Source organism: Camarhynchus parvulus, chromosome 18 (genome assembly GCF_901933205.1).
Source record: "Camarhynchus parvulus chromosome 18, STF_HiC, whole genome shotgun sequence".
NCBI lineage: Eukaryota > Metazoa > Chordata > Aves > Passeriformes > Thraupidae > Camarhynchus > Camarhynchus parvulus.
In genome coordinates this window covers 2631683-2659499 of record NC_044588.1, presented here as the reverse complement: position 1 = coordinate 2659499, position 27817 = coordinate 2631683, and the positions used below count along the sequence as shown (strand labels likewise).

Genomic DNA, 27817 nt, shown 5'->3' with positions numbered 1-27817 from the left:
TGAAATAAAGAAAGGTTTTTCCCACATTTATGAGGAAGTCTCTGGGTAAAGGGTGATCCCAGGAGCTGTGGCTGCCCTGATGTGAGCAGGGCTGTTGGGAGAAGTGATGTTTGAGGAGAGGGGAAGCAGAGACAGGCTTTGGAAAGTAGGAAAAAGAGGATGTGGCGTTTCCTTGGAATGAGAGAACCAACAGACAGGGGCAGTGCCTGTTTTCAAAGGGAAAGGAGAGGCTGTGCATCTGTCTGCAGCCCAGCTCAGCTTTCACAGCGCCAGGATCGCTTTCCCCGGCACAGCCGGCACTGCCCACGGTATTTTGGGAGCTCGGAGCTGTGGGTCACTCCCAGGGGCAGCAGGGATGGCCAGCTACACACAGCAGGGTGGGAGTCTGCTGAAAAATAAAACAGCCAGCCAACCCTCACACATTCAGCTCTTGTGGTCCATGATTGCCCCCCCAGAACCAGGGAGCTTTCAGAGGGCACCGTTGGTGGCATTCCCAGGTGCTGGCTGTGCAGCCCCCACTCCAATCCCAGTGCTCTCACCACACTGGGGCAATGCAGGCTGGGGAACCCAAAAAGTACTGAGGAGACCCTGCTTGAAGAAAGCTCTTTGCTGAACTCCCATTTGAGCTGAGAGCTGGCAGGTGCTGCCTCCCCCTCTCTGGGTTATTCTGACTGGGATGGGTTTTTGCAGAGCAATGTTCTGCAAGAAGGGAGCCACAGAGTGAGGTTAATCTGCTTGTGGTAAATGCTGAGGCTGGTCTGAAAGAAATACAGAAGAGTGCAAGTGCTGGGGAGCAGAGCCAAGGCACCACCTCTGCCAGGGAGAAAACCAACACACTAGCTGGGCTTCAGATGCCTCCTCTGGCATTTTCTCCAGAAGAGAAACAGAATTGTGTCCCTCACTCACTGCTGCTAAAGTGCAAATAATTGCAGCCCTCCCTGCTTTCCAACAGGTATTCATTAATAATCTGCTTATATTTCATGTGATATTGATTTTTAAATGTGAATATTTACCAGCTGACACAGGGAGGCTGCAGGAACCATTCCCAGAGGATTAGGTATCATGGTCTTCTGGATGTGCAGAAAGCTTCCAGGGTTTGCTTTAGTCCTGTACTCCTCCAGAAATGTTTTGTTTCTGCATTTGCCAAATGCCCACCAATAACCCACAAAACCCTTTTTTTCCCCCATGGGCTGGCAGCTCTAGGTCATTTTTGGGGTCTGGGGGGAGTTTTTCACCTCAGCTGCAGCAATGTGAGCCTGGGGAGCCACTGCTGCCCATGCTGGGGTTCACTGGAGCCTGCTCACACTCCCAGCTCCACCCAGCAGCAGGCAAGGATCAATTATTCACTTCTGATTTCATTTCAGTTGTTTCCTGGAAATTAGAAAACTCAAAGCCAAACCAAACCCATATAACTTCTCCAGAATGAAGGATCTAAATGAGAGCAGAAAGTGTGATTCCTGCCAACACTGGAAGAGGTACAAAGACCAACACCGGTGAAAAAAATTAATGAGTTCCCACCCCTGCAGTCCTTGTAGGTTGTAATTAGTCTAAAGCAGGATCATTAGCACTTGATGTCTCAGCAACCAGAGCCTCACTTTGTGCCCACATTTGCAAACACATTCACTTCCCTCTGCTCCACCTGTGGAGTTTGTAGCATCAATGAATTGATGTTGAGATGCAGCTCCTGAGATCAACTGATGTCTAGTGAAATTTAACAAGAGTCTACTTCAAAGGAAAAGGCATTACATCTTTAATGCTTTTCTTTTCTGGCTTAAAGTCTGCTCCCTTTAGGTCTTTCTGCTTTCACTCTTGGTTCTGGCTTAAATTGAAGCCTGTAATATCTCTGCCAGCCCCAGCATGGATGTGCCTGTGGTCCCCGGTCCCTGCCTTGCTCCATGTCCCCACTGGCCTCCCTGATCTCCTTCCCCTCCAATTTTACACCAGGTACCTTCACTCCTGCCCACAATTCCCACATGCCAGCAAGAATGGGGCTCCAGATGCCATCCTGGGTGCCCACATATCCCTCTGCCCCACAGGGGTGTCTAAGCCATCCCTGTCACACACCAAGCAAAGTAATGGCAACCCAAGTACGACTTGGGTTACTTTTTTTGGACCAATATTTTTTAACTTACACTTTATTTTCTCTCCCTTTCCCATGCTCTCCCTACACTTTAATTTCTTGCTCCACACTATCCTCATCAACCCGAGCTGACACCTCTGCACCTTTATTTTGACATCAAACTGGGGTGTTAATAAAGCAAGACTGGAGTAGCTCTGACATTATCTTGACACAATGATATTTGCAGCTTTCCACTGGCATTTTTTTAACCATTCTTTTAACATTCAGGTACTGTCACCCTCCTCAGTTTGACATCGCAATTGTAATGTCACCTCCACAGTGGCCTCTACATTGACATTACCATCAAATTGGCTTTACAATCAGCTGAAATATCAAAGGGAAGGAGAGAGGCTGGCCCAGCTCCAGCAATCTGGGCTCAAGGCAAGTGAAGTCACTGCTAGAGAAAGGAATGGATGTGTTGGGTGGCTGCTGGAGTTACTGCAGGTCTCAAGGGGAACCTGGTTGATAGGAAAGCAAACAGGTATTTGAGAGATATTGCATTAGAAAGAGAAAAAGAAAAGACACAAAAAGCCTAATGACAAAAAAGCAAAACAACAACAACAACAACAAATGGAACCCACAAAAAACCCCCAACAACTCAGACCAGTTCAGGTTAATTAAAAATTCTTATAATAAAAGCTTAGAATAAAAATAACTATAATAAAAATAAATAATCAAATAGACATAGACTAGTTGGCTTATTTTACCACTCTCTGCCACAGTTCTGGGCCCTCACAGTTCTGGTGGACCTGGAGGCAGGTCCACGTCTGAGCTCCCGCGAGCCGCAGGCGTGGGGTGACAGCTCTCCAGGGCTACTATGCTGTTTAGGATCAGTCTGCACACAGGCCCAGCACTATTATAAACACAGATGTTTTTATAACCTCGCTGAAAAGTTAATCATCCTATTAATGCCTATTTCTGGGCATGCTGCAAGTCAAGAGATCTCAGCCCCTGTGCGGCGGCCGCAGCCGCTCCGGGAGCACCCGCCCGGCCGGGCGTGGGAATCCAAAACAACCCGGGTGGGATGGGGCCGAAAGCTGAGCTGTGCACGGGGAGCCTCCTGACACAGCCCAGCAGCTGCCTGAGGCCCGGGCCTGACATTTCCAGGCGCTCAGATGCGCCAGGATTTCGGGAGCCCTGGCGAATCCCCCGCCGCGCTCGGCCGGGAGCGCCGGTGCCGAGCAAGATGGACGAGAGCAAACCCCTGAAGGTGCAGCTGACGTTCTCCGTGATCCTGGTGGGCATCTCGCTGCTCTTCGCCGCTGTGGTCACCGACCACTGGGCCGTGCTCAGCCCCAGCCTGGAGGAAAACACCACCAGCTGTGAGGCGGCGCATTTCGGGCTCTGGAGACTCTGCACCAAGAGGATTTTCATGCAGGAGCCAAGTCCTAAAGAGAAGAGCTGCGGGCCCATTAGCCTGCCAGGAGGTATGTGAGCACCAGGATAACAGCAGGCTTTGCTTGGGAGGTTGGAGGACACAGCAAAGGAAAAAAGGCTCCATGTCCCCCGTGGCAGAAGGAAAATGGGCACTGAGTTTGGGATGGGGTGCATGGGGTTGTTTTCAGCGACAGTGGTGGGGAGAAGGGGAGGAGGATTGGGCACAGTGGGAATCACAAAGGGAGATTGGGATGAAGGGAATCTTGCTGAACAGCAGCCAAGGGTCCTACAGGCATGTTGACAGCAGCAGGCAAGAGAGAAGATTAACGGGTCCACCAAACACAGCTGGATCTTTCGGGTATCCAGATCCATATAATCCCAGAGGAACAGCCATCCATGGTGGATTGTCTCTGAGCTGTTCAATAACAGCCATAACTCAAGGCAGGGAGGGAGAGGGACCTGCAGGATGGTTTGTCAACTTCCAGAAAGAAAAGAGTCATAAACGGAGTTTGAATCCATTTCTCAAGGACTTAGGGAGCCTCTTCACCTCTCACCAGAGGCACCTGCTCCCACACACGTCTCCACCTGCAGCTCAGTGGATGGGGAGGGCAGTGGGCACGGCAGCTTTCCGAGAAGGCTGCTCCATTCCCTGGTTAAAGGAGCTCATTATGTTTTTGCTGATTGCCAAGTCAGCAACATCCGCGCTGCTTGCACTAATACACTCCCTCTGTGACTGAGCCACGCTGCTTTTTTAGAAAGCTTATAGGGTACTGGATGCTTTCCAGAACAGAAATAACAGGATTGCCTTCGTGTTAGACTCACTGCTTGAAATGAAATATATGTTAACACATATTTGGAAATTTCCTGTGAAAAATCTTCCTGCTTGGGCTGACTGTATATTGCCTGTATTACTGCAATTCTTTATCTCTTTGGCCAAATTACATGTTGTGAAGAGAAGAGCTGAGCCTCAGCATGTGGATCTGCCTCTAACCAAACTTGGGAGTGTGTCATCCATATGCTTAATGTCTCTCAGGAAGGTACTTACGTGCCTAGAGACGTATTCCTCGCTGCACGCCTTCCCCCACGCACAGAGAACTCCCACTAAAGGAAAAACAATGGAAATTGGTGGATAAACAGCAAAACTGCACGACCGTGGGGTAAATATAAAACTCATAAATATCCAGCTGTCTGCACAAAGCAGATTCGCAGGCAGGGCACAGGAAAGCAGCCACTATCTTTGACAGACATCAGCATGTGCTTGCACAGACGTTGAATCACATCCCAGCGCCGCGTTCCGCCAGGCACAGGGGAGCTGGGAATTATGGAGGGGCTGGGCTGGCCCCCACACCAGAGCTGCTTCATCCAGGTTTTAAAAGATATTTGGGAATTCGGATGACAGCCTGCGTCGTAATCACGTTCCAGAGGGTGAAATTCGCACCTCATTTATAACATAAATACCTTCATCCCTGTTTGAGCCGGGAAAGGATCAGAGCAAGGGGAGGGGAGAGGAGCCCCGGGGCTGGGGCTGCTGAGTGAGGCTGTGGCCGCACGGCTCCTGCTCGATTGATTTCACACTTCTGGGAAGGGATGTCGGCAGGGAAACACCAGGGTTGTGAAACCTGCAGCAGCCAAGAAAATGTGAATGAACAAACGCGCAGTAAAAGAGCAGATGCAGGCGCTGCTTTTCCTGAAAATCATGAGATATAACCAGACATTACTGCCAGGACTGGGAAAGAGGCATCAGAATTTATCACTGAATTAATAACCATTTACCAGTCGCTCCCTGTGGAGGAAATGGATGGCATGATTAACGTTATTTATTGGGTTTTGAGCTCAGCACAGTGCAGAGTGGGGAGGATGACTTGGCTCGCAGTCCACAAAGCAGGGCTGTGATTTAGGCAGAGGTTTAAAATTTTACAGCACCCATCTAAGGGTGTTGACAAATTGAAAAGGGTTCAGCATCCTGCTGTAACAAATAAAAAGATCAGGGAGATGGTTGTTAAAACCAGGCAAATTCAGATTAATACTGAGACATTTTTAACTGTGGTCAGTGGGCACTGGGGCATTTTACTACCAGCTGTAAATGCAGTTCAGTGTCACTGACGGTAACTCTGGTGCTGGTGCTGGCCTGAAAAGTGGCTCCCGTGATCTGGGCAGCAGCAGGGGAGTTCAACAGCTTAAACAGGTCCTTGTGAATGCAGGAACCTGAGCACAGGCAACTGGAGAGAAGTGCTGGAGCAAACAGGCTGTCAGCAGGGCTCTGTTCCCTGCTACAGGAGACTCACCCTGCAGGACAGCTGTGAAATGAAACTGCTTGGAGAGACCATCTCCAAAGCTCTGTGTGTGTCAAAGGTCTCATTGGCCAGGTCAGAGCCCAAGGCCTGGCCCCTCCATGGCTCAGCCCTCACCTTAACACATCCTCTAAGGACCTGTCTCCCAAACTCATCACAAGTGGAAACCCCACACTAAAATCCAGGATTTTCCAATCATCCACCCTGCCACAAACTCCCCATGCTCTGTCCATCTCAGGTTCCAGAGCAAGGTGGGCTCCAGCCCTCTCCCAGCCTGTCACTCCAGTGCTTGCAGGGGACAGCTGCCACCCAAAACTCTGCATGGCCTCAACATCTCATGGTCTTTCCAGCCTTTCTTTCCCTCACAAAGTCTCCAAGTTGCAGCTGGCCAAGGTTCAGCCACAGTTCAGTGGGATTGCACTTCTCCTGCATCACTTCATCCAGGAGTGATGGATCTGAGGGCCAGGGAGCAGGAAGGCTGTGAGGGGTGTCTTGGAGGGGTGAGGACACCCTGTGATAAACCACACTACAACTCTGAAGTTTGTGGGACCACAGAGCCCCTGGACTGTCCCCATCAGCACCCTGGGGTGGCCTCGTGGCAGAGATAATGCAATTGGGGTGGAGGGAAAGGAAGATTGCCACACAGTGTCCATCCATTATCAACCCCAGTGGAAATCCAGTCTGATATGTAAACGTGCTGTGACATAAATGGGCTTTTCTCTTATTCATGGTGGCACCAGAGTCACTGCAGTGCCTCAGCTCTGCTGAATACCAGACTTGTTGGAACAGATATTCCCAGCTCAACAGAGCATGGGAGCACCTTCAAACTGAAAACAATGCAGCATTTCACCAAAACAGATCTAGCTCCATTTTCCCACAATAAGTGCATTTTCCAAAAACACCAACCCACTTGTGTGATGATCCTTTTATCATACCCTGGCAGAGCTTTGCTAAGGGCCATAAGGGACAGAGGTAGCTCCATCAAGTCCACCTCTGAAATGTTTATGATGACGGAGGGTGGGCTGGGCTGGTTTGGCTCCCCTGCAATGGACACAGAGCTGTGCTGTGCTCACACCACACCAAGTCTGGATGGCTTCACCTTTGTACTGCACACCTGGGGGGGGTCCTTTGAGTTCAGGCTTTTTAGAGAATTAATGAAAAGCTAAACCAAACAATCCCAAAATAAAGTATCTCAAACACAGTGCTCAGCCTCTGCCACCACTGAGTTGCTGGTGGAGGTATACAACCACTGCTTTGAGGCTCAAAAGTCACAATTAGAGTCACAGAGGGCTGAGTTCAAATGTATTTCTTCCAGTCATTTGCAAGGATAATAAAGAACAGGTCAGGAGATTCCAGAGCTAAACATTAACCTTGTCTCCAGCAAGGAGAATCTGCAGATGAAATAAAAGTCAGCTTATAAACTTAAGTAGATAAGAGTGTCTCCAAGGAATCTTCCCCTAACAGGCCCAAAAACGCTGCTTTGCAATTACCCATCTCCTGGGAGAGGGAAAATAAATCCTCCCTGAGTCACTAACTCCAGCAGCCACCATTTATATGACAGAAAAACCCACAAGAACCAACAGGTAGAGCACAGGGATCTTCTGCCAGAGAAATTAATGCTGTAAGGAGCCACTGAAATGCTCCCAGGCAGAAACCCACAGCAGTCCCTGCATGTCCTGCACCCAGCCAGGCTCAGGCTTCACCCTGTGCCTGCCCCAGCCTGGATGGGGACAGGGCCACAGCTTCTCCCGGGCTTCTGGAAGCTGGTGCTAACTTGGTAATTTAACAGAAGAGATGTCCCTAAGGGAAGGGCCCCAAGGCAGCCTTTGCTCTGTTTGCTGGGCCACTGGGAGCCCCTGGGTGCTGCAGGGGTGCTGGGCAGGTGCTGAGGGTGTCACCCCTGCGCAAACCAGCCCAGCTCAGCCCAGCTCAGCCCGGCCCAGCCCAACCCAACTCAGCCCGGCCCAGCCCAGCTCAGCCCAGCCCAGCCCAGCCCAGCCCAGCCCGGCCCGGCCCAGCTCGGCCCAGCCCGGCCCGGCCCAGCCCAGCCCAAACCAGCTCAGCCCAGCCCAAACCAGCTCAGCCCAGCCCAAACCAGCTCAGCCCAGCCCAGCCCAGCCCGGCCCAGCCCAGCCCAGCCCAGCCCAGCCCAGCCCAGCCCAGCTCGGCCCAGCCCAGCCCAGCTCGGCCCAGCCCGGCTCAGCCTGGCCCAGCTCGGCCCAGCCCAGCCCAAACCAGCTCAGCCCAGCCCAAACCAGCTCAGCTCAGCCCAGCTCAGCCCAAACCAGCCCAGCCCGGCCCAGCCCAGCCCAGCCCGGCCCAGCCCGGCCCAGCCCAGCCCAGCCCGGCCCAGCTCAGCCCAGCCCAGCCCAGCCCGGCCCAGCCCGGCCCAGCCCAGCTCGGCCCGGCCCAGCCCAGCTCAGCCCGGCCCAGCCCAGCCCAGCCCAGCCCGGCCCAGCTCAGCCCAGCCCAGCCCAGCCCAGCCCGGCCCAGCTCAGCCCAGCCCAGCCCAGCTCAGCCCAGCCCAGCTCAGCTCAGCCAAGCCCGGCCAGCCCAGCCCGGCTCAGCCCGGCCCAGCCCAGCCCAGCCCGGCCCAGCTCAGCCCAGCCCAGCTCAGCCCAAACCAGCCCGGCCCGGCCCGGCTGACCAGGACAGTGCAGTCGGGACTGGCGCCGCTCAGCGCGTCCCCTCCAGTGCACCCTTCCAGCCAAATTCCTGGCCAGCAACTGTTCTCCCAGCTCCACACCCCTGCAAAGCCTCAATTAAATCAGTTATAAATAGCAAGAACACCCTCCACCCTCACCCTGCTGCTGCCAAAGCCCCGAGTCAGCAGCTCCTCAGCAGAGCCTCCCCATCCTGCTGAGGCCCCAGCGCCAGCAGTGACATTGCTGCCCTCACTGACCCTCACCAGGCTGAGGAGCAAAGAGGATCCTGGCCATTGAGAGAGCTAACAACCTCCCTCATCCCACACCCCCTGCCCCACAATCCTGATCCCTGCTTGCTTCCTGACCCCCCTACAAACACCCCGTACCTGGCACTGTGCTCATGTGAAGTCCAGGCACAGGAACTTCATAAAGCTCCCTCTGCGTAACTCTGCTGTCCTATCAAATTAACTTAACAGGCTGCTCTGATGGGATCAAACTTGGATAATGCTGCTCTGATGGGATCAAACTTGGACAATGCCTGCCATGAGAGCCTCTTTGCCCTTGGCTCACACAGCCTTCCCTTCCCTGGGCAACTGCTTGGGCTTCAAAAAGCTTTGGTCTTTTCTGCTTTGTTCTTTTTTTACTGACAGCCACAAAAAAAAGCTCTTAGCATCCCTATTTTAGTCGAACACCATGTGCTTTGCTGCATTGCAGCAGCCTCATCTCTGGGACCCCCAGATCAGCAAACCACCCCCTCCACTGGCACACAGGGCTCTGTGAGCTGCAGGAGGGAAGAGCAGAAGGGAAAGGTGGGTGAGGACCCTGCATCCTCCCTGCCTGCACTCCAAGGCCACCACACCCCCAGGGGGTGGGTTGGAGCTGCCAGCTCAGCTGTGGGCACAGCAGATCCCAGCCTCAGGAAATGCTGCAGCTCTGAGAGGAAGAAACGTGTGATGGCCAAAGACAGAATGAGAAAAATCATCTGTAATTCATATTTTAAGCAGGAGAGCAATCAGCTCTGAGAGGGATACAAAAGGTATCAGAGGGGCTTCAGCCTTGTCCGTGCTGGAGTCTGGTGTCCTCATCTGCTCCCAAGGAAATCAGATCCAACCCCAGTTCCTCAGTATCACCAAGGGTAGGGAGCCTCCAAACCACTGCAAGCTTGGTACATCAATAAAAAGCTAATTCAGTCTTACTACATTTTATCACAGGCTTCCATGAGCACAAAATTGAATTTTCTTTTCTCTTTCAGACCACAACTGCTCCTACTTCAAGCACTTCACTCCAGGACAGACCTCGGAGATATTTGAAGTGACGACCCAGAAAGGTAAGAATGATTCCAAAAGAATATTTTCCTAATGTTGTATGTAGTGATGGGCACACAAGATCTAATGGAAAGGGGTCCCCAAAATGAGGGTTCAGCCCTGGTTCCACTGAAAGCAGCAGAATTTCTAACAGCCACCATCAGCTGGGAAAAAATGTGGAAAATGCCCTGGACAAGGTCAAATCCAAGCTTCCTGGGGACAATTATTTCTATATATGATCACACCCATAAACATGATTTTACATAAGTTGTCCCACAAATATATAACAATGTCAATACCCAGGAAAACTGCAAAAAGTCCTTCCAGCATAAAAATGACTACAACACTGGCACTATCCGTGACACTCAGCCTTTGCCATTGAAGGGGAAGATATTAATAAAACCTAAATGAATAAATCATACTCCAAGCAGAGTCTTGACCCTGAAAAGAAGTGCAGAGGCTCTCTGAGGACCATTAGGAATTTTATGGTTCATATTGATTTTATATGAAAGTCATGTAAAAAATAGAGCAATCGATGAATGGAAGGAACAGGGATCCTGCAAAGACACGAACTGTCAGTGTTTACAGCAAAATTGTCTTCCATGGACAAATTTCCCATATTTAATAAGTCCAAATATTTTCAGGGCTCTCCTAACATGCTCCTCTCACTTTCGCATCCTCTCTTTGGGAACAAACTCCTTCACAGTTTGCAACACAACATATTTACTGGGGGAAATGGGAGCCATTGGATACACTGCATGTATTAATCTGCTTTGCTTCTAGCGGAAATTGTAATGGTGGAAACCCTGAAGATAGGTTCCCTAAAAAAGAGCTTCCTAAGACAGGAAAGACAGGAATTTTAACTAGATAGAAAAGTATATATCTGAGTCACCTGCTTTTGCTCAGTTATCTGCTATCTGATCCAGCCACCTGATCTTCAAAATGCACCCAATGCCTTCAGGGCAATGCAGAAAAAATCAGGAAGAATTTCTTCTTCAGGGGAAAAAAAAGAAAGTTAGAAAGAACTTCTTTTCTTTGGGGCAAAAAGAAAATCTTAAGCCCAGCAAAAGATTTTACAATGAAAGGAACACTTTCAGGCAGTTCCAGCACAGAGAAAAGAGAAACATTTAGAAAATGATAATAAAACAGTGATATGAAAAGCAGTGAGAACAAAGAGTAATCTGCTGTTCCCCTTTGCAGAAATAGCTCATTTGGATGGGAGCTAATTAGTAACAGGCAAAAAAATTCTTCATGATTTTGCCTGGGAGATATTTTATTTAAATGGCTTGAAAGGCAAATATCATCAGGCAGTGTGATGCTCATGCATGGCTACATGTGTTAAACATTAAACTAATCTGAAAACGAACACAATATGCAAATGAAGGTTTGAATTACTCAATTAGCAACTCTCCCCCTCCACCCAGGCACTGAGCAGTGCTGGACTGGGGGAAGTGTCCAGCACATGGCTTACAAAAACCGGGACTTTTGGGGAGGGTTCAATCCCATGTCCTGAAGAAGCTGGGTTTGTACAGAGCTGGAAATCTCTGTTGTAAAGGCAAAGGAATCAAAATGAGCTGTGCAAACACTTCACCCCTGGCCTGCAGTGCCCACTCAGGTGCTGAGCCCACGGGGCACTCAGCTCTCTGTGCACTGGGACAGCACCAGACCATGCATGGGCCAGGGCTCTGCAGAAAGCACAGAATAAAAGCAGAAAGAGCTATTCTAGCTATTAAGCTAGTCCATTTCCTCTGGGAGCAGAGTGTGGGGTGATGGGAGGGACCAGAGCATGGAGCCCAGCAAGGCTTTGACAAGAACATTTCCACAGCAGAGCCAAAGTGGCTCCAGCAGCCCCAGACAGGTGGGCTGGTGAGCAAAGGTGCCCTGGGCTATCTCAGGGGGTGTTCAGAAAGTGTTTTCCCCTGCCTGCTCTGCTTTTATACCTGCTTTTTTCTTTTATACTCTGCTTTTTTCACATTCCAAAGACACATGGCCAATACTTGCCCCTGTTATCACTTGAGGGAAATAATCCACCAAAGCCAGGCACCAGGGGTGCATGTATTTCTGAGTGAGCTACTGTAACATCCTCACAGCTGACGGCAGCAGGCTCAAAATGTGCTGTATGTCATTTTTGGTGGGTTTTTCCCTTTGGCAGAATACAGCATCTCAGCTGCAGCCATTGCCATCTTCAGTGTTGGCTTTGCCATCATCGGAACAATCTGTGTGCTCCTGTCCTTCAGGAAGAAGAGGGATTATCTGCTGAAGCCAGCATCCATGTTCTACACCTTTGCAGGTACGGGGAGAGCTGCTCACATTTCTCTGCTTGGTTCATAGGACAACACAGAGAAACTTAAAATAAATCCTGAGGGGACAGAGACACTTCTAAAAATGCCCTGAAGGCATTCTCTTCCTGGCCACAGCCTACAGGTCCCTGTGTGGTGTGAGAATGTCCTCTTCAGCAGCTGGTCTGTGTTTTCTCCAACCCCTTTTAAAAGTATATTCTCTCCCTTCAAGTATATTCAGTCTGTCCCAGTCTGAACCAGGGACACACAATATTCTATCTCATTTATTAAAATTCAAACCAACAAAACAGCTGATCCAGGCCCAAAATACACAATTGTCTCCCAAACACACAAAGACTGCACTTGTACATGAGCTAGGAATACGTTGACATGCCACAATGAGTGAAAGACAGAGGTGCAAATTGTCACCTCAATATAAAATCTTCCTCAACCTCTGAAAAAGCTCCCCAGGGAATGCAATTATTCCTCCCCCACTTTGAATTTCCCATCCAAGCCTGCCTAAAAGATCACACTCAACAAGTCAATGGCTGACCTCAGTTATGGCAGAGCTCCTGGCAGCTCTGAGCACTGGTTCCTTCAAACACTGAAGTCAGTGACTCACCTGTGAATCTCACCGCAGCTCCTGTATGCAAAACAACAGATGAGGCGGTTAATTAAGGATGAAAAATTGACAGCTGGTTATTCAACCCACTGCTCCTATCTTCCTTCAGGTCTCTGCATCATCATCTCTGTAGAAGTCATGAGACAATCCGTGAAGAGGATGATTGACAGCAAGGAGACAGCCTGGATCAAGTACAGTTACTCCTGGTCCTTCGCCTGTGCCTGCGCCGCCTTCGTGCTGCTCTTCGTCTGCGGTATCGCCCTCCTCCTCATCGCGCTGCCCCGCTTCCCCCAGAACCCCTGGGAGACCTGCATGGATGCAGAACCCGAGCACTGATGGTCCCTGCACCCATGAAAAATATCCAGAAAGTGTTCTGAAAATATTTGTATTTTTTAAAATGTCTGGGTCTCACTACACAATGTGCTCCCCACCAAGTGAGTCATTACTGAACCAAGGCATGTTCGATTGCAATTGTTGCTTTCTATTCTTTTCCTCTCTTTTTTTTTCCTTTCTTTTTTCCTCTCTTTTTTGATTCTTTTTTTTTCCTTTTTCTTTTTTTTAAGAAAGCAGAAAGACCACTTAACACCATCACAGGTGTGTGAGAATGGCACTTCTCTGTGCCAATTTGGGGCTGCCCTGTGCTGATGCATTTGAGGGGAAATGTGTGTCTGAGACAGCTTGGGCCACAGAGGAGACAGCTTTGTTATGGAGAAGATATTTGGTGTAGTTGGGCATAGATCCATGAGGGATATCAGGCTTTTATACCTTACTTGGTCAGAGAAAGACTCTGTGGGGAATCAATGTCCCCATTTATGCCACACTCCTCTCCTTCCCTCAGAAGGGTTAGCTTGCTCCCCCAGGGTAAGTTGGAGATGCTTATGCTTTCTATTAAAATGTTAACATTTGATAAAAAAAAACAAAACAGAACTTTGCATAGCATTGGGATAAAAATCTCCCCTCCAAATTTACACCCTGCAGTTCCATTCTTTTAAATCAACTGTAAAACCCACAAAACAGAGTCTTGTGTTCTGCTTAAACTTCAGTGGTGAAGCCAAGAAGTACTGAACATGAAGAGTGATATTTTCCTTTAATAAAAAGCATAATCTTCTGGTAGCATGGTTTCTTGAAAATTATTTTGATGGATGAATCACTTGGCCCATCATTTTCTGCCAGGTCTGGGTGGTGTGCTGGGTGCTGTTTGCTGCACGGAGCTCTCATTTCTTCCCTGTGGATGAGCTAAAAACACCGTGCTTTGCTCACTGCACATGTGTACACAAAGCTCCATCTCAGGAAAAATCCTTCAGAACAGCTGCCGGGAGGGAAAGGACTCTGCCTGGAGGAGCCGGGAGCGGCAGCCCTGGGAGGGCCCCGCCGGTGCCTCGGGAGCTGCTGCTGCTGCTGCTGCTGCTGCAGGATCAGAGCCCGGGCAGTGCTGGCGATGCTGCGGGCGCTGCTTTGCTGCTGAGAGCCTGCAGGGCTCTGCCACAGCTGCCTGAAGCGCTCTGGGGGCTGGGGGTCTCCCAATCCAACCATCAGTAGCATTGGGGGTCCCCCAGCCCCACACCCTCACCCAGCCCCTCCAGCCAAGCCCTTTTCTCCCTCCCAGCACCAAGAGGTGGGGTGTTTCTTCTTTGCTTCCTTTTTTTTTTTCACAGTTCAGTTTTCAGAATCTGCTCAGCATTTTCCCCCCCAAGCAGTAAAAAGTGCGTGGCTTACAGTGTGCTCTTTTCAGCTGGCAATTTCAAAATCAGGAGAAAGGGGAACTGAAGTGCTCTTCCCTCTGTGTTTAGCTATTCATAATCCTAAAGAAAACCAGAATTCCTAATAGAAAAATCTCTGATCAATTTGAAGAGGTTTGAAATCATGGCATGTCCAACATGTGGAGCAATTCCCCAGCAATGCTGTGCTGGCTGGAGGGGCTGCCCTGGGCCCCGCTGTCAGGGTGGGCTCAGCCCCAGCAGCCCCAGCCAGACTCAGGCTCATCTCCATTTTCCCCATCAGCAGAGTGGCAGCAAGAACAGAAGCCTTTTGTGAAATTGCATTAATGTTTTCCAAGCTCTTTGAAGTTGAAAAGCACTACAAATAACACATATATTATAAAGTTTTGGGATGAAGCACTCACTGGTGCTCAGATCTGAGTGTGAGCTGAGGAGCTTTGCCTGTCTCTCATCAGGAGAGACAACTGCAAGTCTTCACGTTGTCACAGAACCACTCTGAAATGCTAAATGGTTTTGAAATCTTATTTTTGGGTACAGAGCTGACATCCTGAATTTGCATTTTCATTGTTCAGGAAAACAGAGGCTAGTTCCTAGGGAGAACCTTTACAAGCAACAACAGAAAGGAAAGTGGTCAGTGAGACCACCAGGGTGGCTGACCTTGGGTTGGGACATCCAAACCACACAGCAAAGTTTAATCCAAGCAGAACAGCTGGCAGGAACAACAGCATTCCCAGCTCAGCCATCATCATCATCCTCATCATCACCTCAGCCATGCCATGGGTTGAGATAAGCAAGGTTTGGGGACAGGGTCTGAGTTCCTCACCCCACACAGCAGTGGCAGGTCCTGCATCCCTGGGAAGCCCTTCACTCACCCACACCTTTTCTGAAGTGCCATCCCTCTCCTTTAATATCTCTGCTGGGAGAAAGTAATTCCTAGGTGGGTTCTCATCCTGATGGGCCAACTTTTACCCAGCCAAGATGCTACTCAGTGCCCTTCCTGATATTCAAGAGCAAGACATGCACATTTCAGATAAACACACCCTGGAAGGTCTCACCCATCTCCTGATCTGCCTCATCCAAGCCCTAGGGAGGGCAGTGGAAAGATTCCTGGTAAGTGCTGGGCTTTGGCCTGGATCCAAGGTTTTACAGCTCTCTGGGATCACTTTACTCACGAGGCAGAGAAAACACACAGCTCATGGCATCGAGATCCTACACCCACAGCCAGAGCTCAGGCAGCTCAGCCAGATGCCTCCTAAAGCCCTTAAGACTGACTGAGTTTTATTCTCTTTGTGCTCCAGGCTAAGGCTTTGTGATCATTCCCTGCTCTGTATGGTCCCTGCTAGACTGAGAAGCACATGGATAACTTCATTTTCTTCTTCCAGATATTAAGAACTGCTGAAAAGGGACCCATCCATTAAATCAGTCATTGGTATTCACGGTGGGAAGGGCTCTGCTCCTGCAGCAGGTTTGTTCTGCCAGAGCGGATAATGTGTTTTAAGAGAGTTAATAAAAGTAATTGGCCTTCATAAAAGAAAAGGAATATAATGTTGGAGGGGGAGCTGTAACCAGTTTCAGTTTTCATTCTCTCAGCTGAGCAAACAGCAGGGAAGAGCCACCAGAACCTCAGGGATGTACCATGAAAATGTGAAGGAAATGTCCTCACCAGCAGGGAGACACCAGAGCCAAAGAGGGATGGGAACCCAGCTGATACACCTCCAACAGGAGCACTCCTGGGTTTGGGACAGAGCCAAAGAACCAAGTGGGAAACAGGCACCAGAGAGAGAGAGAGGCAAATCAATTTGCAGAACAAGGAACAACCACCAGCCACCACGAAAACTTGAGCATTGGCCCTGCCACTACCAGAGCCAGGGACACCTTCAGGGCAGTTGCCACTCCCATTTAATCCAAGACCAGGGCCTGTCCCCTCCTCAGAGAGCCACAGAGAGGTGCCCCAGGGCACTGCCCAAGCCACAGTGCTGAGATTTGGGCTGCTCCAGTCTGCCAAAGCCCGAGTGTTAAATCACAACAGAAGACGTGAAGGTTTTTGTTTATGTAAGATTGGCTGTGAGGCGTGGAGAGAATCTGCTTCCCTTGTTTTTAAATGCTGTGCTGTGTGAATTTAATGTGCAGAAAAGGTGTCAGACAAGCAACCCTGAAGAAGAAAACTGCCTGTTTAGCAGCAAGCTGAGCTCTTGAACACCCTTCATCTGCAACGAGGTTCTGCAGGCACAGCCCAGCACCAGCAGGTGGGGGGAGAAGAGCTCAGCACACAAGGCAGCACAGATGGGTGCATGAGAGAGGATTTCACCCAGAAATCCTGGCACACACCTCTATTTCTCCTTTAGTCCAAACCTAGACAGAGCCAGCACATGCAGGATGCTCAGGTGTTTGATCATCCTGATCAAACTATTTGCAAGGGCACAGGAATTTGTTTTTCCACTGTTGCCTTTCCACTCTGTGACTTCCTTGTGGCCATCACCTTTTTCTCCTCACTCTGACAGCTGTGGGAATGATTTCCAGGAAGCCCCAAAGATCTGGGAATTTTCTCCCCTCCAGTGAGATCCCTGGCCCTGCTGCAGAGGGACACTTTCTCACCTGGGCTGCCAGCTCTTGAGGAGCACACCTGATACAGGAGTGTCAGAAGTCTGCAGCACTGCCAGCCCTGGGGAGGGCCCTGGGGATTCCCAGGGAGCCCCTGGGCTCTGCCCAGAGCTGCAGCTGGGCAGTCACATGCCAGGAACCTGACCACAGTCAGAAAGAGTTAGAGAATAAACCTCAGCCTAAACTTAATTTAAAACGAGCTTCCTCTGCCCACAGTGGGACAGTGCCCCTTGGAACACTGCATTACTTTATGACTTAACTAGAGGAACATCAGGCTGCTCTGTACCATAAAACACACACAGCAGTGGGATCTGCTCTAAAAGCATCCATTCCAATTATTTCCCCTTTCCATTGTCACCAAGGGACAAGAAAAGAGCGTCACAACTTTGTTTTGACTGAAGTAGAGGATGAGATTGTCATTGCTTTGTGACACTTGATCGATGCTCGGGCTCCACTGAAGCTATTGAACATAAATTCAAGGCGTGCAGACATCACACATGCCCACTCTGCATCAGACACTGAGCTGCTTTGCTGCTTTCTTCAAAGAAATGCAGAGAAGGGAATAAACTCAGATTTCTGGACTATTTTCTACGTAACAGAAGCAGCAGCACAATTCTGTTTGGCAAGGCTCAGCTTCGTGCCCAGTATCACCAGTCTCACTGGGAGCACCTCAGTGGCTTTACAGCTGGTCTTGTTGAGGTATTTACCCTCCAGCAGGAAGCCAAATCTTCTGGAAAAGGGACTGACAACATCTTTTAACCAGTCTTGGATAATTCATATCACTGAGCGTTCTGTAATTTGTCAGAAGCATCTATTAATCCTTAATGAGGTAAAAACTCCTCAACATTTCTCAGCTAAAGTTGCCAAAAAACCCCCACACCGAACTGACATTTCCATTGCTGCTGCTGCAAATCCTTTTACTTCTCTTGAATGAAAGAAAAAAACAAATTTAGAAGGATTCAGCCCTTGCTCCCTGACACAGCCAGCAAGAAGAGACTGGCGCAAGTATTGCTACACCAACAGAAATAGCCCATCTTTCATGTCAAGGAATACGATGTGCAAATTTTTATAGGCACCATAGATCATCACCATCTGTCTTGACAAGTTAATTGTCTGCAGTTTTTCTAGGAAAACTAGAACCTTTAAAAACTAACAAAACAAATGAGTTGAAGGATGATATGGGCAGAGTGTGAACCACTGTGGGCTCACTGCCCTGGAAATGTGCAGGTTCTGATATGCCTTAGCTCAGTCTAAAAAGAAAATCTGGAGTGGTCAAACACTGCTCTTGGTACTACAAACATAGCAAAAGAATTGCTTATGGAGCACGATCTCTGCAAAAAAAACCAGCTGAACTTGACAAATCTGGGAACAAAACATTAATTAATCAAAGCAGGGAATGGCACTCGCAGGGTTCGCAGTCAGTGGCAGGACTCACATCCTGCAAAGGGTCAGCAACACCACAGCCCACACAATTAAAAATCCAGGACAAACTGTATTAGATGACAACCTCCAGGAGAAAATATGGATGCTGGGGCCTTGGTTCTAAGCAGCCAGCTTTATGCCAGACAGCAATTTATGAGCTGTCTTGTGGAAACACAAAGCTGCCAGGTGAGCACAAAGGGGGATGGAGGGGGATTGTCCCTGTGACCCCCTCTGGGCTCTGAATTGTAAAAAAAAAATATTTTTCTTAGAATCAAAATATTTTTTTTAATCTTTCCCTTCATTCTTCATTAGTTCTTATTACACTGACAACCTCCCATGAGGCATCCAGATTTTTCTCATCAAAAACTGGAATTATAGAAAATAAAACCAGGAATTATTCTTGATATCTTTAATAATATCTTGAAAACCAGATATTATTCTTGATATTAGTAAATTTAGATCTGTCATTTAAATTTTCCACAGATAACAATGGGGGGTTATGCCTGGACAAGGAGCATGGGATTTGGCACAAACAGAAGCATAAAAAAAGTCAAGGAGCCAAATACCCAGTGGGTGCACATGCCTTAGCCTCCAATCATTTCCCCCAAATTAAGATAATTTACAACAATTCAATTTTGAATTTTCCCTGTAATTGCAACAGGTCCATATTTACAGTGCAGCCTGAGCAGTGCCCACTGGAGCCATCTGTAAGGCTTAATTTCATTTTAACAGGAGTTTGACTGAAGCCCTAGGAGAGTTGAAAATACAGTTTTGGGGTTTTCTAAACATGACTTCAATAAATATTGCATAATCTGCTTCAAAAACCAAAGATCTCACTCAGGGCTGTATATGTGACATACAATGGCCAGACAAGACATTTAAAAATATATAATCTTTTGGAAAAAAACGAACTCTAAGAAATCCAAATGATTCATGCCAAAGCTGTTAAGTCAGATCATCTCTATCATATCATCCTCAAATTCCTGGGTGAGAGCACTTATGAAAATTTAGCACCAAAACCAGCTGGGGTCTTCATAAAGTCAAAGAACTGAAATTCTAAATCTGAGAAAATGGGATTTTATCTGTAATATTTTCAGTGTAGATAAAATACCAGTGTAAAACAGAATAAAATGTGGTGAGATGCAACCATCTCCCCCTTAACTGATTGACAGATAACAGTAAATTAACAAGTGATGTTTATTAGTTTAATATTCAAATATTAAATGATGAACAGAATCAAAAGGCTGCTCCATAGAACTGAGTGACTTTGAAACCCCTGAAATTACAAAATGCTGACTTGGGGACGTGAAGTGCTTTGGATCCATCTCTGCTCTGCCAGTCCTGTTCCTCCCTCCACTGGATCCCACCTCAGCTCTGCCAGTGAATTTCCCATTCCTGCAGCCAGCAGCTTGGCAAAAACCCATTTAACAGCAGCTTTGCTTGATTCAAGGTTGCAGAATTTGGCCTCTCCTCGTTTTTGGGTCCTCTGGGTTCCATGCCCTGTGCTGACATGCTGAGCAGAACTTGGCAGGGGCTGTCCCCTCCCCAGCATTGTTGTTTGGTATAACATTAGGAAATAAATTAAGGAGTTACACGAGCTTTGCTTTACAGCAAAAAGAAGGAAAAAAAGTTTTCAGATAAGTTTCTGAATCATAACCCAGTAAAGATTTGTAATAAAAAATTTATATGCAAACCTCTGCAGTGTACTGAGTTTAAATCAACCCCATTACATAATGACCCTTGTCTTAACACATGAAGTCAAATGCAAAAAAAAAAAAGAACCTGATTGATTGTAATTAGAGCAAAAATCCGATTGAACACAGCAGAGCCACTGCTCCCCAGTAAGGTGTCCAATGGACAGCTGTAAAAATCTGAAATCACCCCCTCACAGCTCTAAAATTTCAATTCTCACAGGTAATAAGTGGAGGAATTCTGAACTACACCCAGCTCATCCCTGTAAACCAGTTCCCAGATTTAAAGTTACTTCAAGTGTAAAAAGGAGGATTAAGGAGAAATAAAGGAGAAACTCTACAACCCCCCTCTGGAGCTCTCCAGCCACAAAGCAGGGACAGTGTGCAAGACCAGAAATCTTTTTCCACAAAGTTTTTATCTTCTGAATTTTCATTCACATTTGTTTCTTTAATTTTTTTTAAATATCCCATAATTAATTTTTCAGACTCAATTCCTTAAGGGCCAGGTTCACGGAGATAAATAACCTGGTAACCACTCTCATCCCCAGAAGATTTAGATTAATTTGGATACAGCTTTGACAAACATTAAATCTCTTCTTTAATGATGTTCCTCAAACAAAACAGTTAGCAAAATATCTGAATTTCCTTGTATAATGTCACATTTTAATGTAAACATCAAATAATGTACCAAAAGTTTTACCGGAAAAAAAAAAAAAATTAAAGCGGCACAATTCTTTATACCACTGGAGAAGAGGGGAGGAAAAAGCCAGATTACAAACATTTACACATGCATAGTGGAAAAAAAATTAAACAAACAAACAAAAAAGTATTTTACTAAATTCACGCATTTTTTTAAAATAGTTATTAAATCTACTAAGCACCAACATACCTAAAAATTTATTTTCAGCTTCATGATTCATTTAAAAAACCTATCAAATTAACTTTTCAAACAAGCTTATATTATTAGCTTGTCCAAAAATAAAATGTAGAGTTTTTTTGGGTTTTTTGTTAATTTTTTTCTTCTTTTTTCTATTTTTTTATTATTTTTTAAAGTATACCAATACTTTTATCTGAATGTTTCCAAACAATGGCATAGGTGTCTGCAAAGAATGCCTTTACTTTACCCTACAGTGGATGGAAAATACAATACCACATCATACAGAATCTAAAACTATAAAAGTCTGAGAATGCAGCATCCCTTCACAAAAAAGCTGATAAAACTGAAATTATTTAGAAGATGCTGCACCTTTATTAAAAAAAAAATTAAATGAATTTAAGCAGAAATAACATACATTTTTACATTAACTGGCCATTTCTGGTACAGAAACCCAGCATAGTATGCTAATGTTATTGAATAAATGTAAATGCTACTTACAATCTTCTTAAATACAATTTAGACAAACTTTTTTTTTCCTTTTTTTTTCTTTTTCCTTTTTTTTTTTCCTTTTTTCAAGTTGTACAGGTAATCTCTCAGCTGCTAGTTTAATGCAACATATCATTACCATTACACAAATTAAAAAATAACACGTGTGTGTCTTCCTACAGAAAACTTCCAAAAACCCGACCCACATCAAAAAATGCAAAATAATGGAATATAATTAAAAAAAAATTAGTTGCAAGTCTAGCAGCAAAGCAATTAAGTGAGGATATATTTACCAATATAAACAAAGGGAATATTTGCAACTACAGGTGAAGCCCCAACTATCTTAGATCTACCGACACAAATAAAAATTAAATTCTCTCTAAAAAAAATAATCTGATTATTTAAAATAGGAGTAAAAGCCATTGCTACCTGATGAACTACCTAGGCTAAGTTCCTGAAACAAGGACAGGGGGTCGCTGTTCTTTTTTGTCTGCTCAGGAGGAGGTTTGGGCTTGGGGGGAGCCCGCAGAGCGCTGGCGTAGGACATGACGGGTTTGGTGCCGCCCGCGGGCTGGGGGCTGCTGCTGTTGGACTCCACCAGCTGCTTGTTGGGCATCAGAGGGGGGAACTGGCCCAGATGCTGGAGCACGTTGTAGTTGAAGGAGTTGGAGAGCTGGATGTTCTCAGCCTTCAGGTGTTCCTCCGGGGGCTTGGCCACCTTCGGGGGAGCTGTGAAGGAGAAAGCGGAGTTGGAGCAAAGAACGGCTCTGACTCAGCCAATCCACCTGCAGCAAGCCCAAAGGCAGAGCTGCCACCACCCTAACCCCTCTGGTAACCTCCTCCCACAGCACCCATCTGCTGTGTCTAGTCACTCTGAAAATGGAGTTCACAGAATGACACAATCCCAGGATGGGCTGGGTTGGAAGGGATCTTAAAGATCATCCTGCTCCATCCCGAGCCACAGGCACCTTCCACCAGAGCAGCTTGCTCCATGCCCCATCCAGCCTGGCCCTGAAGGATTTAACTTCCCTCCCAACTCCTGGAGCTTGCAGCAGCAGCACAAGACTGCCATTACTAAGCCCATCCTCCATGTGTTTGTACCCTACAGCTGCAACCCCAAACCTGCAATTCCGCAGAGCGGATTCTCCGGGTGCACTGAAGGGAAGCTGCTTCCCAATGGGATCTACTCTAATTTAAGCACTTTATCCACTGAGACAGCATAAAGAGTATTTCATTCTTCTTGCTTTACAGCTTAATAGGCTAAAATTAAAATTTACAGCACCATATATAATTCATTCTCCAACAGCAATTCAGAGTCCTGAATGCCAACCAACTAATTATTGGTATTTCAGGCTGAATGCATTCTTGCTAATTGATATGTTCTTGCTCCACATTTAACAACTCCTGTAACTATCAGGAAAAATGGTGCTTTAAACCATAGGTATAAAACTGCTTTCAAATGAATTTCCTGAATCCTAATGAGGTCCCTTACTTTTGTCTGGAGAATTCTGCTGTCTTGCACAGCCAGAGAGACACTACACAGAAACACAGCTCCATGTTCTATCTGCAACAGTCTAAGAACTGGGCAAGAGATATATTCTGTAATTATTTCAGTCTTTAATCATAGAATGTTTTTTTTTAAGTGCATCTACAAAAATGTACTACCAAATGAGTGCAAAAGTAGAAAAACATAAAGTTTCTCACTGGAAGGGTCATACACAGGCTTCTGCTTTTTATAGAGCACTCAAAAAAAAAAACCCTCAAAAAAATAAAACAAAAAAACCCCAACAACCCCAAAACCAACCCATAGAAGAATGGATATGGAAAGAACACAAGCAAGGCAATTTTGCTAGGGTTGCTATGATTCAACAAAAAACAAACAGCCCAGAACACAAGCAAAAAACCTCCCAAAATAACCACAGCACTCAAGAGAAGACAAGTAATGACAAGCAGGGCCAGAGGTGAAAGCTGTGTGTGGTAGAGGTGTCTAACAGAAGGAAAAATATGAAATACACATCTTGAATGAGAACTTAAACCATTTTCTTTCCATGAACAGAAAAAGCAATGCATATCAAACTCTCAAATTGCAATTTTGGGGGAAGTGCCTGCATAGAACAAGCCAGAGGAATTGACAGCAGCTCTCCCTGTGCTCCATGAATCCCTCCTGACCCAACCCAACATTGGTGGCACAGCCACTCCTGGTGTGCAGGAGAGATCAGCCCTTGAAGAGTCTGGAGTCAGGGTCACCCCCTGTTAGGCAGGGACAGGATTTCACAGCATCACATTCTCACGGGGTTTTATTTCAGGGCTAAAAACCAACAGTAACGAGAACAGAGCAGTTACTGGTCATTAACCCTTAGCTCTATAAAACACATTTGGGCTGTAAATATGATCACAGGCAGTGAGCTGTAAATGTGGAAAGCCACAGCAGCCATAAAATGGAGATGTGTTTGCATGAACCATTAGATACAGGGCTCTGTTTCATATGCATTTATTGACAAAACAGAAACCATGCTTAACTACAATAAAAACCATTTCATTGCAAATGCAGTTACCAGTGAGAACTTGGTATTTTCACTTAGAATTTAGTATTTGACAGCAAATGTGTGTATATGGTACTTTTTGCATACACATCTGTCCTCTGAGGACTTTGCTCACAAACAGGTTCTCAAGCTTTTCATTAAAGCAAAGAAATGTGGGACTGGCTGATCCCAGCCCAAATGTGCCAGAGTTCCTGAGCTCCTCTTAGATAACCACAGAGTTTGGAGAGCAACTCTGTGTGAGCAATTCAGTGATGAATGCCACATAATACTGTGCATTCAGCTCCTTGATTTTCAGTAAAAATAGAAACAGATTGAAGGAGGTGCCCTGAGCCTGAAGCTTTGAACTTAGCATGAAAGATGCTGCCATAAATATGGGTTTGCAATATAACATTTTCACATTTTGGAAATTAAAAGGCACATTAGGAATTTAATTCTTGAGTGCTGTTGCTGATATAAAGAGCTTTTCTCATTCATTCTACTCTGCATGTTCCTACTTCAGAATTACTATGAAATTACAAGATGTTTTACGTTTATAAAGTTTGGTGAAAAGCAATTAAATCTTTTAAGGCAAATAAAACCAGCTTATAAATATTTTTCCACATTATTAAGTGGTTTTAATATCCACACTGGAATACTGTTTGCATTTTTATTAATTTTGTTTTTAAATTACCACTGGAGATTCTTAAAGCAAAATCACAGGGAAGAAACTGTACTATCCTGGTAATATTGTTTTTCATAAACAGAAGAAATACAGAAAACAGAAGAACTGCTCCAGCTCTCTCCTTGCAGCTTTTTTTCATCTCTGAAAAGTTAATTTAGTTTCTGTCTGCTCAATCAATCAGCACTGCTGCTACCACCAGGGAAGCCACATTCCACTGAGATTCTTCCACGGTGAGGGAGAATTTAAACTCGTCACTCCTTTGATGAAGTACCAGAATTTACTAGAGAAACGCTGAGAGCACTAATTCAGTTTATGTGTTGCTCCCTCAGACTGTAATACCAACACAAAATATCACTGATTCTGGAAACAATCAATCTGTCTTGCAAATAAATCCCACCAGTCACCTTAGCTCCTTCCAGCACAAATTCAGCTGCACTTGAAGCCACTGTAAGAGACTTTCTGGGTTTAGTGGAGCTTTTGGAGAAGCCTAAGAAGCAGCAATGCTTTTTTTAGCTGAAGAGCAGGATGTCACCAAGAAATGTGATTATTCCAAGCAAACCTATAACAACAAAAAATTCAGAAATCTTTGCTTGGACTGGCTTTGGGAAGGAAGCAGCTGAGCTGTACCCACCTAGCAGCTCCCGGGGTGGGACGGCTCTGCTGGCTCCGTTGCATGGAATGTTTGGGTACGGGGCAGAGGAGGAGGAGTTCACCCACAGCTCAGGGGAGGAGTAGTTGAATGATGACTGGTTACTGTGGTCCTGAAGCTCTTTACACTGACCAAGACTGTCTTGAGGAGTGCTTAATTCTTCAGAACAAGCCTGGACTGAACTAGAGGAAATTCTTCTTTGGTACAACGGCCTGCCTGGTCCTCTTGGTTCATACTGTGAACAAAAGGGAAAAAAAAAAAAACAAACCATAAAATAGCCTTTTGCTCTTTTGATTCAACTGCATGTATCAAATACTATTTTCCCACTGAATATTCTCCCTGAAATGTCTTACCAAAAAACCCCTAGTTCTTTGCATTTCCAAAATACTAACACATTTCAAGTTGTATGTTGCATACTGCAGTCACTGATAACGTATTTTGATCACACAAAATAGAGAATTTTAAAGGAAGTGCAAAGAACATCAACTGGGATTTCTTAATTCCTATCAACCTTTATATCTCACACTCCTATGTGGGTGTTGGATCACACAGTGAGGAGGAAGATACCCAGCATTTACAGATGAAGCAAAGGAAGCACAGAAACACAGAAGAGCAAGAAAAAAATGTTCTTACAATGCAATCAGGAAAATAAATGGCTTTTCCTTTTCCAAAGGATAAATTAGTGACTTGTACACCAGGATCTGGGTAAGCAGGATACATTTATATACTGGATTTTGTACATACAAAACAAATGCTCTGGAGAAGCAAGTGCCCTCAGGAGAAATAATGCAGAGAATTTTATCTGAAACCACAGAAATTACTTGCTTCCATAAACCCTGTAGATCATGCAGATGTAAACGGCAGGAGCTCCATCAATTAACCTGTGGGCTTCAAGAGTTCAGATTTAAGGGCCCTCTAAGCTTTCTCAAGATTCAAAGCAAGTCTGTTGTATTACAGTTTATTTTTAACAATAAATACAGTATTTACACCCATCTGCACTGTCTAACAAGAGCACCAATAACAGAAAAGTCATAGAGGTAAATCAAGACTTGGTAAAGGGGGAAAAAATCCTAATGAGATGGGACAAGAAATTAGCTAAATAAACATTAAATAACTTGCTTGCAGAATCCACCTATTGTTACTATATCATCTACAAAAAACAAACATGAGAAAAAAGTGCATGAAAGGAAACTTCTTATTATGTATCTTATTTCTGTTGCCACAGAAATTAAGGGATCAACACTTGGATATCCTGTCAATCCACTCGCCTAAAGAAATTCTTCAACAACAAAACAAACAAACAAACAAACAAAAATGTCATAAATTACTGCCCAAATCAACCCAGAAAGTATACATTCATTGAGTTTAAAAGGGCTATTTTGGTAAGCAATCAGGAATTTATCAAAGTTCTGGACACTTGCAAGTACAGAACCATACAGAATAAATCCAGTATTCCCTTTGATGTGCAGTTCAAATCTGGTTTGACTAAACACATGCAAAAGCTTTCAAGTATCAAGTCAATTAACAGCTTTCTAAGTAGTGATTGAGGAAACAGTTTAGTAAGGATACCAAAAGTCAAGAAATCTGCCCTGACAAGTGCCTTGTCTGTCAAAAACACACCTAAAACCCCATTTTGATTTCTTTGTGCATTCAGTCCTACCTACCAGCTGAAGAAGCAGTTTTGGAAAGTTTATAAGCAAATCTCTGTCTTGTAACACTTTTACTGCATTTGGCATTTCTGTCACATATTTTGAAAGGAAGAAGAAATAAGAACTAAACTGAGTTTGCACTAATTACATAAAGGCTCACTCTATTTGTCTTCAGATAGCAGGAACTGTCACAAGCTCTATAGGAATATTTATTGGTTTATTACTGCTGAAAAGCCATTGTTCCTACATCCTGCTGTACTGACAGCATTAACTGTTGTCACAAAGTATTAGATTTTATACAGGGTGGTATGACTTAATGGAGTGAGACAGCAAATTTCTAAATGTCTATAAACTCAAACCTTACTACAGCTCTGGCTGGGCCTGAGGACTCCATTAACCTCTCTGGATCTGTGTAAGACAGAAATTTGTAAAATGCACTGAAATTCAATTTTAGTTATTTTTCTCAGGCTCATAAACTAAATATTTTCTGTTTTCAGAAGTTGATAAACAAATTAAATATGTATTGTGTGAGACAGCAATGAGCAAAGCTCCTTCCCCAGCTTCTGTAAAAACCTTCACAGAAATGCATCACAGAACAAGCCACTTATGTACAAATACTGGAGTACATGCACTCAGTGAGAATATTAATTCTCACATTCCTGGAATGCAACCTGGCTCCAGGATACTCCATGTTTGCATATCATACATTCCTCAGCACCTCAGATTCCAATAGGGATTAAAACCTCCTGTTCAAAACATGACCTGTCCTAGCTGTGTGTGCTGGCTCACCCCCTTAGAGCCCAGGACAAGAGGAGATGGAGAGTGACAGAGCCAGCTGTGTGTGGCAGGGTGTGCTGGAGCCAGCCTCAGGCAGCACAGCTGG

At 45.8% G+C, this 27817-nt stretch overlaps 2 protein-coding genes across 9 annotated transcripts in view; one reads left to right on the top strand and one right to left on the bottom strand.

Annotated features, from left to right (window-relative positions):
- The first annotated feature begins 3183 nt into the window (after positions 1–3183).
- On the top strand, positions 3184–13743 carry CACNG1 (calcium voltage-gated channel auxiliary subunit gamma 1). Its single transcript, XM_030962263.1, has 4 exons — positions 3184–3546; positions 9685–9759; positions 11889–12026; positions 12747–13743. Exons 1-4 carry the CDS (start codon positions 3306–3308, stop codon positions 12971–12973), a joined length of 681 nt encoding a protein of 226 aa, XP_030818123.1. The 5' UTR covers positions 3184–3305; the 3' UTR covers positions 12974–13743.
- Positions 13744–20550: 6807 nt separating this feature from the next.
- Positions 20551–27817, bottom strand: part of HELZ (helicase with zinc finger) — an 85566-nt gene continuing 78299 nt past the window's right edge. For 6 of the 8 annotated variants that reach the window (XM_030962236.1, XM_030962239.1, XM_030962243.1 and 3 more), the window contains 2 exons: positions 25268–25520; positions 20551–22161 (listed from right to left, as the gene is read on the bottom strand). In XM_030962236.1, the coding sequence (XP_030818096.1) occupies positions 21830–22161; positions 25268–25520 (585 nt within the window). In that variant the 3' untranslated portion in view covers positions 20551–21829. The remainder of the gene's footprint in view (positions 22162–25267; positions 25521–27817) is intronic. The other 2 variants (XM_030962238.1, XM_030962240.1) reach the window with 1 other exon arrangement.

What these genes read in the sequence shown, in the direction of transcription:
- CACNG1 (XM_030962263.1), top strand. Translation starts at nt 3,306, where the DNA reads ATGGACGAGAGCAAACCCCTGAAGGTGCAGCTGACGTTCTCCGTGATC. An exon ending in TGAAGTGACGACCCAGAAAG is followed by an intron (nt 9,760 to 11,888) that starts GTAAGAATGATT and finishes TCCCTTTGGCAG; the next exon opens with AATACAGCATCTCAGCTGCA. An exon ending in CATGTTCTACACCTTTGCAG is followed by an intron (nt 12,027 to 12,746) that starts GTACGGGGAGAG and finishes ATCTTCCTTCAG; the next exon opens with GTCTCTGCATCATCATCTCT.